Source organism: Hibiscus syriacus, unplaced genomic scaffold (genome assembly GCF_006381635.1).
Source record: "Hibiscus syriacus cultivar Baekdansim isolate YM2019G1 unplaced genomic scaffold, ASM638163v2 tig00111848_pilon, whole genome shotgun sequence".
Taxonomy (NCBI): Eukaryota; Viridiplantae; Streptophyta; class Magnoliopsida; order Malvales; family Malvaceae; genus Hibiscus; species Hibiscus syriacus.
The window spans coordinates 4,555,440-4,566,639 of NW_024063201.1; the positions used below are offsets into that span (position 1 = coordinate 4,555,440).

Genomic DNA, 11,200 nt, shown 5'->3' on the forward strand with positions numbered 1-11,200 from the left:
TTGACGATGTGGAGGGTTGTAAAGGCAGTGACACGCAATGTTTGTCACAATAATTTGCATTTTTTTAATGCTGAAGATACGTCATTTGACTGTTTACTTTTTTACTAATGAAGGGTTTAATTATATATCGTTATTGTTTTTGTCTCTTTGGTAAATTATATCTCTATTGTTTTTTTTACATCTAAAATTTAAAAATTTTAAAGTTATTCTTAAAATATTTAAGATTCATTCGAGGAATCTAATCATTTCTTTTACTTGATTATAATCTTTTGACACGACCGTTATCATTCTTATCATCGACTAAGTGAATCTGCTCAATACTTCCTTCTCATTTCTCTAAGCTAACATCGATTATAATTTTTCATCTTCATCAGCTAAGTGAATTTATCAACCTATCATTAATCATTAATTCTATAAGTGATACCAGCCACCATATCAGTACAAACGAGATTAAAAGGAAAGATTTAGAAACTTAAATATGACTTTCACTTGCGTTAGAAACCCTAATAAGTCAACTAGCAATAGACGAAGCATCAGGTACAAGGGGATCGTCAAACACGAATCTCTTTGCCCTAACACGACATAACATCTCAAGGGTTTTTTCTTCCCTAAATCAATACCTTGGTTATAAAATAACTTGCAAATTAGAAGTGAAAGGAAAAGATGGAAGTCCTTTTATTGATTCGGAAGATCAATCATCTTTTTTACCAGTTTTTTTTTTTTTAAATAATTGTTTGGTTATTTCTTTGCTTGTTGGGAATTCAATAATTCAATTTGTGCAGAAAGTCTTCTTTATCCGTACTTGTTCACCATAATCAAGTGATGGGTCTCTCTAACCTAATTTTAAGATTTGAGTTCTTCAGTTTAGCAATAATTCTGTACCAACGCAATCCACACCCCAGAGCGGGAGAGAAAATTATTTAGGTTTTTGGGTTAATTCTATTATTAGCGTGTTTTGGTGTTGTTTTCTTTCCTAGTTAAGAGTACACTTTTTCTCCATTTAGGTATAGAAAGATTTTTAACGAGGCTTTTAATTTAGGTCTTGATTATTAATAAAACATATTTTGCCGACCAAATTTTTTTTATTATCACAGATTAGTAAAAGAAAATTAGAAAAGCTATTACTTTATCTTATCATATTCAATTTGGTCATATGATATATATATACTTAAAATTTGATCAATAAGTTTTAATTAACGATACTCCACGTCAAGTCCGAATTCGCATTTTAACACTCAAATTGATGATTAGATTTACAAAAGGATCTAATTAATAAATATTGATACTTTCATGATTCAATTATAATATTAGAAAATTTGAGATTTAGTTTAAGATCTGGACTATAGTTTGAAAGTGATTTGAGTAATTTTAATTTATATTTTTCATGATTGTTTTGTAATCTATGCTAAGTTTATGATTATTCCTTCTAATAATATTACTTTTAAATTTATTTTTTATCATTTCACTCATCTTACTTTTAAAACTTTCTCATATTTATATCATAGCTTGGAAGCAGATTTATCACGATAAATACTACTGTTTCAGGAACTCGTGGATTGATTACACAAAGAAATGAAAGTCCAAAAAACGAAAGTTGGAGAGCACTAGTTTTGTTTTTCATTTCCATTTTGGAGTCTCTCGAAGCACCAAATGTAGTGCTTCTTCAAACCCTACTTAAGCACCATCCCAACCCTAATTAGCCACTAAGGCTAAAATTAAAGCGACGGACAATACTACTGACCTAATCTAAAAGGGTAGCTAATCTCTATTTTTTTATTACATATTTTTTGCATTTTTAGAGTTTTGTTTAATATTTAGGATACCTACTATCCCTTAATCTGATCAATTGTTAATCCCAACAATAATTGACAAGCATATTATATAATAGCTAGTCAGGTCAATTCATTTTGCTGACATAAACATTGATCATTATCTTGAAAGTGATATTAAGAATATAGATAAACACCCCCGAGATATAATAAGTGAGTGAAAAAAATTCACTCTTTTCTCTCTTTTGTTCTCTCTTAGGGAGTCATTCATTGCCGTCTCTATACATCTAAATAATCAGCTACAACTCTTCAGTTAAATCATAAAAGATGAATCATCTAAAGTTATCGTAACTCCTTCCAAAAAATTCAAGGTTTGTGATTTTCGTTTTTAGTTGGCCATGCAAAGGTGCTCCACGCATCTTGTCAACTTATCGAGCATTGCGTTACCATTGCATCAATCGACATGGCCTAGCTAATGTATTCAAGTAACCTTTTTCTTTTTATTACTTATAGAGTGCACGTCTTCTCATTATCCTTTTTGGCTTCCAATTAATGCGATAAGAGCATATAATATATCCAGCCGACGAAATTATAAGGGAATTGCGACCCTAGAAGCAGCAAAATGGTAGGCATTCGATGATTGAATGGGGAGAAAATTTTTTCCATATAAAAACAATTTGATCCTATCAATTCAAACTCAATTCATGAAAATGCTAGCTAGGATGCTTAATCACTAACCCCTCTAAGCAATTGTAGTATTATATGGGTGGGCTGGCTGAGTGACTTAATGTTTGGAAGGATGCTGTCAAGTGGATAAATTTGAATGCAACCCCTTGAGTCTCAAGATTGATACACTTGGACCAATGGAATGAGGTATTAGCAGATTGTATTTTAGTGTCACGGTTCAATTCAACTCGTTACACTGTATAGTGGATGTATAATTTAAGATTGTTTTCTTTCAACATTCACGTGTCACTTGGGGCTTTGTTACGTATGTCCCCATTAATTCTAATCCAAAATAACACAAAAGTGAGTGCATTTCAAAAAAGGAAGATAAGATTTTGTTTGAGGATGTGGGTTTACATATGTAAAGATGCATCTAAAGGTGATAAAACTTCAAGGGATTAATTTAATTACATAAGGACTTAATTCAAAGAAGTTAAACTTATTAGGATCACTTATTAATTAATTTAATTAAATAAGGACCTAAATGAAAAGAAGCTAAATTTAAATTTGATAAAAAAGAATCAAACCTAGACTAAATTGAAACAATACAAAACTTAAAACGGTCAAAATAAAAATTAAATATTGCAAAAATGTACTAAATTGTAAGAAATGTAAAGTAGGATGCCTAAAATTACAATTAGCTCAAAAGTTATCAAATGGCGTGTATTTTTAAGATTTTTTAAAATACATCTAGAAGTAATTACAACTACTTAAACTTATGAACTTATGATACGTAAGGAGATTAACCTTCGTTTTTATCATTGATGTCATTTGATGAGTTTAAAATAAAGATTATTAAAATGATTAATAAATATAATATATTAAACGATTAATGTGATGTTTAGTATAGAATAGTATCATTTAAAAAAATAGATGATTGGGGTCACCGTGTACATTGTACAACTGATGAAGAGTTAATAATTTTATTTGATGAGAACCAAACAAGATTATTTGAAATGAAGAGTTACAAAATAATGGTAATAATAAGAATCAATATTAAACAAGATGTAGCCACTATACCATGTTAGGACCCACACAATTATTAGAAACACGACCATTCTGAGGCAATTAATGAGTGGAGAATAGGAACTAGTTTTGTTTGTTTTCCATGCAATCGTCGAAATTTGTAGTAAAAGACATTGAATCTATGTGAATGGGCTGCAAAGGATCTATGATGCTACCTTTGGCAACCTAAATCTTTGTTGTTGTTCCATAGGGGTCTATATAGCACATTTAGGCATCATCATCATTGCCTACATTCTTCAAGAAGAGAAAAACGAAAGATACAGAGTCCAATGCCGCTATTTGGATACCTTTGGTCTTTTTTATCTTTGAATTTTTGGGGATTTGGGGTCCATGAGAATGGCAAGCCAAATCGAACAATGTCTCGTCTTAAAACTCGGGTCTCCCATGCTTCTGTTGTGTCCGATTGGGCCTAAAAGACGAACCCATATTCAAGAAAAAACTATTATTATCATACATTTTGCGGTATCAATTTTAGAAGATGAAAATGATTGAGATCTCCTTTGTTTGGTGATAAGTGTTGGATTAATTTAACTTTTCTTTGCAAATTTCAAACATGTTTGAAAAATTAGCTCTTTAATATTACCTTCCTGTACTTGCACGGGATATTTCTAGATTAAGCTATTCACTCCCTGAAATGCTTGCTTATGTGCCGCAGGTTACGAACAGGCGCTCTCGAAGATGGTTAAATGATCGATTGTTGGTGGAACTTGTTCCTCGCTTGAATGCAGAAGAAATAAGAGGCTTATTTGCTCCACCACCATGGGGTAATGACATGTCCTTCTGGGATGTCTCTCATTTCATTTTTTGTACTTTTATTAGCTGCATTTAGGGATGGATGCAAGATTTTATATTAGGGGTGCGAACCTTTAGGAACTATATTAGAAATTTAGGGATGCGAAATTAGGTCACCTAAATTATATAGGAATTTGAAATTTCCAAGGGTACGACTACCTCCAGCACCCCCTCGGTTCATCCTTGATGCATTTATGAGTACAATAGCTATGTAACTTGAGCTATTAAGAATGTGTTAGTAAGTATCATGATATTGGTAGAACAGCAACTTTAACATGATAATATGTGAAGGGATGAAAACATTGTTATTGTAGTAGAGCATACTTAGGGTCCTGGTCACATGGTGTCCCATTATTGTACTTATATTTCTTCGTATTTCATTCACAGGTGATGATGTGCCACCACTGGCATTTTGCATGACAAACGTGGGAGAATGGGACAAATTTAGGAACATAGACATGGATAAAGAGGTAAGTGTATAATAAGAAGGTTTTTATGTTGTATTAGCATGGCATCTATCGTGTTGGACTGGCATGTACTGTGGCAACATGCTTAAGTTACCATATATTCCTCTATGTTAGGCTAGAATTATCGGCAGGTTAAATGATTCATCTGCAAAGAAGAAATTTCATGCTGATGCTGATAAGGTGGCTTTCTTGAGTGCATGGAAAAGAATTGATTATCGAACAAGGGATGTACTTCGCCGTAGCTTCCTTTCAGATCTTATTGCAGGCTATGAGGTACGTGATTTTGCTTCTCTTTCTTTGAGAATGACTGTCATTGTTGGTCTTTTCTCGAGTTTTTTCTTTTATTTTGTTGACTAGTTCTTGATCAAGTTATTTGTTTTCTCAAGTGCAAGGGGGGTAGGACTGTGCTTAGTATGTGTGATATAATCAAAGGGATAAGTACTGATTAAACAGACTAGTGGCATTAGTGTGCTTAGTAGCACGCCAGACACCAGACAAGTTTTCATAAGAGTCGGAATTCATCCGCTTGAAGGGCTTGATAGCGGATTTCGAGTTGAATATTTTATGTCATCAATTAATGAAGTAATCAAACAACTAATGTTCGGGAGTGGAATATAACATAAAACCAACACAAGTTGACATCTTCTCCAGTCTTCTTCTTAGGCGGAATAAATTTCTTCCCGTTTTCAGGATTGCATACGAACCTTTATCAAGGAAAGTGGAGGAGATGTCCTTGCATTACAGGTCCAAGATCCTTTCCATAGATTGTTGCTGCACGGTGTCTGTGAGGTAGTCCTCTCAATCTGCTTCATTAACTGCCAGCGTCCATTACTGATACAGATAATTTTCTCCCTTGACATTCCTTGAACAGTTCTACAACTTGGTCTCGGTAACAGTAACACAGTCAAAGGATGTGGAGTCGCTGAAGGTGACCAGGATAAAGAAGAAGAAAACGGGTGTCGTTGAGCTCCCAAATATCACGTTGTCGAATTTCCTGATAATGTCAGAGGAGGGCACTTGGTAGTTCTAGGGGTCAGGAACTGCCCCCCCCCCATGTTCATAAATAAAATAAGTTTATGCACAATGCTGCATTTCTAACTTCATGTATTTCGATGGAGTGCAATTTATTTGCTTTAGTCATTACCTGTAAATGTAGTTCCATTGCCCCTATGCTTTTTGAAGTTAAGGGTGCCTGAATTTATATTCTAATATCTTCCGGTTAACAGAACATGTCGATTGGCATGACGACATGTCCATGCATAATTATGTATGAATGTAGACATGTCCATGCATAATTAGGCAAATTAATACCCAATTGCCCTTTGATATGACGACATACATTGTTATGTCTCAATGATGTACATATCTTTGTGGGAGATTACATCAAGTAATGGTGAATGATGTAAGAAGAAACACAAAAAACTAGTTTTTTTATAGTAATATCAACGTGTATCCTGTGGTGGAATCCATTAACTCTACCTTTTTCATAAATAATGGTGGATTTTCATATAATTTAAGAACAAATCTACACATTAGAGCCGGCTGATTATTCTAATGGACGCCGCTCTTTCTTTCCCTTTCCTTCCCTATTGCTTAGATTTCTTTTTCTAATTCTTTATTTATACGTGTCTTTCTATCCCATGTAATGATAATGAACCCCCGAAAATTAAGACGTTGGTTTGAAATGGACCGTGCTATTAATAATTGGAATTAGAAATGAATTCACCCATGCTTCCTTGCTTTAAGGAACAACATCAATGGATACGACCTCTAATTAAAGTTCAATGGTGATAGCAAATGAAGGTTAGTACTTTTTAATCTCATATTTGATTTATAGATGAATTTTTTATATAAGTGTTAGACATAAAATAATAATTATTTATAAAAAATAATATAAATAGATTTCATCGTCATATAATAAAAAGTATTCATATGTTATATAACTATGTCAAAAAGGTAGTAATATAAAATTTCTGAGACATCAAATATGTTTAGAAACTTGAAGATTTTATAAACGAAGAAATGATAATAGAGATGTGACGTGAATAATAAATATAGAGTAAGCATAACATAGTTGATAACTTCCAATAATGTTACAAGTGTTGCCTTGGTGACTGGCCAATTAATTGCCTTGATTTTGCTGCTCAGTACACTGATAGTCATGGGAAGCATCGACGACAATATGTCATGAAATGCCAGTTTTAACATTATCTATTTTTCTTATAAAATGGTAGTACATGCCATTCATAGCAATTTTCATTGGCTAAACACGAGAGACAGAGATAACCATGTTAGCCGTTTTTAGCAGTGAAATTGTAACGCCACCGGAGGCCGGAGTCCGTCACCCAGAACCACCGCCGTGACGTTGATGAAACGTTACGTCAACTTGAACCCCTCTTGGGTTTCCAGACAAATCGGCGATCAAGTTAACTTGGCTTACTCGCGCGGAAACGAATCTCTTCTCCGACCAAGGTAAACACGCTCAACACTGACCTCTCGACCTTTGAACCAAGAAAAATCTGGGGTTTGACTATACAACAGGTCTTTCATTTTGGGATCAGGATCCACTGTGACTTAGGATGAAATATTCAAAAAGTTCCATCACATTTGCATGTTTGCCACGTTTCAAAATTTCAGGTCCACCTGTTTTACTTTACAATGATAAACATAGGTAGTGCTTATGTACGGTGGATAAATATAAGGTTAATTTGTTATCAGTTAAATAATCGATAATAATTTTTATAATTAAGTTATATAATCAATAATAATTTCATATTTCGATTATAATTGAAAATGTTAAATTATATTGTATTTTAACTTATAATATTATTATGTTTATTCTTAAAATTTGTATAATTAATAAATTTTTAATTATAATCGAATATTGTAAGGTTTTTTTACTATAATTTTATAGATTATAATCAAAATAAATATACAATTTACGTTATACAATTTACGTGATCGGTTATTGGTCATGAAAAATATAATATTTTTTTATTTTAATTTAAAATATTATTTATTTAACTCTAAAGAATTAGATATCAAATAAAATTTTCGGTTACAACGGATGATTGCAAGCAACCTTGTTTTAATCTTATATTATCCCGTTGTATTTTATACTCCCATAGAACTTAGTAAGCTGAGAACATGTAAGAGACGAGTAAAACAATGAAATAAGTAACAAATTGCTGAAATTATGATTTAAATGATGGGTGCAGATCATTTGGGGTGAAAGATGATATATTCTGCTTGTTTCAGGGCATGCTTGATAACTTAGGTAGCCTGAGACAAGAATATGAACTAGCCAAGTCTGCCGATAAGGTGATGCTGGTGATAGAAGCTTACAAGGCGTTGCGTGACCGAGCTCCTTACCCTCCTAGCCATGTCGTTGGTCATCTCGCCGGGAACTTTGCATTTGTGGTATTCGACAAGTCCACGTCCACACTTTTCGTTGCTTCTGTAAGTTAATTTTTGTCATTGTTACTTACCAGTTTTGCTCGCAGTTTTTACTCAGTCTATTTGTTTACCAGGATCAGTCTGGTAAGGTACCTCTTTACTGGGGGATTACAGCCAATGGATTCGTGGCATTCTCTGATGATGCAGAGATGCTTAAAACTGCTTGTGGCAAGTCAATTGCTTCCTTCCCCCCAGGGTATATCCCCATTTTGCAACTAACTTTGATTGTTCCAAGTCCCGTTAGGGACCGATGTAAAATTTTATATTAATTGAATGGACTCGACTTCCATCGGTTCTGCAGGATGCTTCTTTTCGACGGCAGTAGGCGGGTTATTAAGCTATGAGAATCCCAGAAACAAGATCGTTGCTCTTCCTGCACCAGAAGAAGAGATTTGGGGTGCAACCTAAAAGATTTAAAAAAACACTTGACTCGATCGATCTGTTCATGTTTTTTTCTTTCTATATATGAAAAGCATGTAACTGATGAACAGGTTGAAAAACCGGCGGTTGTTGCAGCGAAAGAGTAAGTGAAGAAGGAAGGCAGTATCCTCGTAATGTCCTGTAAATAATTAATTCAAGCTATTTTTATTTCTCCTTTTCCTGTAATCGTCGTTTAGTTATCGTAATTAGTGCTGTAATTTATCTTTATTCTAATGAATTGCTTTTTCTCGGTGACAATTCTATATATTAATGAAGTTGCCTTCAATAGCTTAGTAGCTTGATGGTTTCATGATTATCATCATCGTATTATTACTATTATTATTAGACCCGACAAAACTGACACTAATTCGATTATCCAAACTGATTTATTCGATTTTCTACCTGATATAGACTCAAACATACTCAAACATGATGATTAAACTTGATCTGATATTTTAATTATACCCGACTCAAACCAAAATCAATTTAAATTTTAGCTGAACTAACATGGACCTATATTCAATTTAATTCAAACTGAAAACAATCGAATCAAAAATAACCCAAACAGGAAGTGAACTGAACGAAATTTAACTCGATCCGAAAGTAACATGAACTAAAATTGACCCGAACTAAAAGTAATTCGAATTGAAAATAACCCGAATCGAAAGCAATCCAAACCAAAATCAATTCTAATTTAGTTTATTCAAATCCGATCCAAACTGAATATTGATTCAATTTTTAACCCGATAAAAGAGTAAAAATAATTGAATAATTTATTGTTATTGTATATTTGTTAAAGATATGATGAATAGTAAAATAATGTGTGTTTTATTCTCTTTTTGTACTATATTACTATTCAATCATCACTTTTGATAATAGTTTAATGAGTATCAATATCATATTTGATAATAATTTAATGCTTTAATATTATTTTCTCTCATTTCAAATATTATCTCCATATTTGATCCGATAACTTTTTAAAAAATAAAAATGATATGAAGGACTATAAAGTCAAGTTATTACCAACAATTTTATTTTATATTATTAAATTTAATTATTATCATTTAAATGGTATACTATAATTAAGTTTTAAAAAATATTTTTTTATAAACACAAATTAACATAAAACACAAATTTAATCAAATCTCAAATAAAGAATATATATATATATATATATATATATATATATATTCACTTTTAATTCATTTTAAATAATAACTTAATTTAAACACAAGTTTTCTATTTTAAATACGAATTATTTATATAATGTTTATGAATGTTTAGGGTATAATTTGCCCAAATTATAAATTTATGAGAATGATATTGAAAATAATGCTATTGATTGAAAACGTTGAATTATAAATAATATGAACTTAAAATAAAGCCCATTGTATATTGTATTGAGAATCGTAGGTACAATTGGCATACTATGAGGTGGAGTGATTATGATATATTGTGGTGTTACAGGTGGACACTCTAGTATATTTTTCAGATATGATTGCACTTTGTGTGCATATTATGATTCCGATGTGATAGCATTGTGTGTGCTTATATTGTTCAGATTGTGATGAAAGCACTAAAGTGTTTATTGCACACACTCGTCTGACTCACGTACCTTGTATTCTCTTACATATACATTGGGCTATAACAGAAAATGTGAAACTTATGACAGAATATGAAAGAAAAGAATGTGGAATTGAAATGAAACTTGTGAAATATGTTCGAATGAAAAGAACATGAGTTGTTTATGATATTCAATGTTGATTTACATGATTTTGATAAAATCATGAGATAATGATTTTTCAGGTTTTCAAGAGGAAAACAACATGAATAGCCTGGTTTGAAAGTTTTAATGCTTTTATTTAATTTCAGATTTATGTTTTATAATGTTTTATGAAATCTTATGTTTTATCTTATTTTAGCTATGTTATTGTTTCACTAAGTTTTATTTAGCGCGTGATGATTTTCATGCGAAAGTTTAAGTAAAGAAAAAAACGTGAAGTGAGGAGCGTGCCAACATCTTGTTGAAATAAAACCTACCGACAGTATCAGTAAGACATCCTAACTTTGACTTATTAATGACATGTACATTATATCTATTGGGTTGCTTTACCAAATTTATATTAAAAAAGGGTATGAAATAGCAGTTTATAACCATTTTAATATTTGGTTAATTTTATTTATAACCATATTTATGAATGAATATGAATGATTTGAAATGGCTTTAAACCAAGCAACATTAGGCAATTGTATATAGATATGAAACAGTATGGAACTGCCTAATTGCTGCATAAAATCAGCTTTGTTTATAACAATAAATTATTATGTTATAACTATGCATACTAAAGGAAAAATATTTTTAAAAGATAAAAAGAATATTTTAAATCGAAACAAAAATTTTAAGCCTTTAGGTTCAGTAAATGTCTATTGAAATGATGTGACATCTTTAACTCATATTACGAGACATATATGAGCTATGGGTGTTATAGAGTTTATTGGATTCAAAGGCCGAAAGTAATATAGTTGCCAAATGAAGATCAAATA

The 11,200-nt window shown here is 31.8% G+C and overlaps 2 protein-coding genes across 2 annotated transcripts; both read left to right on the forward strand.

Annotated features, from left to right (window-relative positions):
• The first annotated feature begins 4,101 nt into the window (after positions 1–4,101).
• On the forward strand, positions 4,102–5,945 carry LOC120172319 (R3H domain-containing protein 4-like). Its single transcript, XM_039179801.1, has 5 exons — positions 4,102–4,285; positions 4,701–4,783; positions 4,895–5,053; positions 5,471–5,569; positions 5,652–5,945. Exons 1-5 carry the CDS (start codon positions 4,156–4,158, stop codon positions 5,802–5,804), a joined length of 624 nt encoding a protein of 207 aa, XP_039035732.1. The 5' UTR covers positions 4,102–4,155; the 3' UTR covers positions 5,805–5,945.
• Positions 5,946–7,068: 1,123 nt separating this feature from the next.
• On the forward strand, positions 7,069–8,650 carry LOC120172348 (asparagine synthetase B [glutamine-hydrolyzing]-like). The gene is given in 5 exon segments (XM_039179825.1): positions 7,069–7,108; positions 7,111–7,252; positions 7,999–8,239; positions 8,311–8,425; positions 8,532–8,650. Coding segments are annotated over 5 exon segments (651 nt in total). The 3' UTR covers positions 8,645–8,650.
• Positions 8,651–11,200: the final 2,550 nt, after the last annotated feature.

Coding starts and splice junctions, on each gene's coding strand:
- LOC120172319 (XM_039179801.1), top strand. CDS start 4,156: ATGCTTGCTTATGTGCCGCAGGTTACGAACAGGCGCTCTCGAAGATGG. Junction 4,286..4,700: donor ATTTGCTCCACCACCATGGG/GTAATGACATGT, acceptor TTTCATTCACAG/GTGATGATGTGCCACCACTG. Junction 5,054..5,470: donor ATCTTATTGCAGGCTATGAG/GTACGTGATTTT, acceptor TCCCGTTTTCAG/GATTGCATACGAACCTTTAT.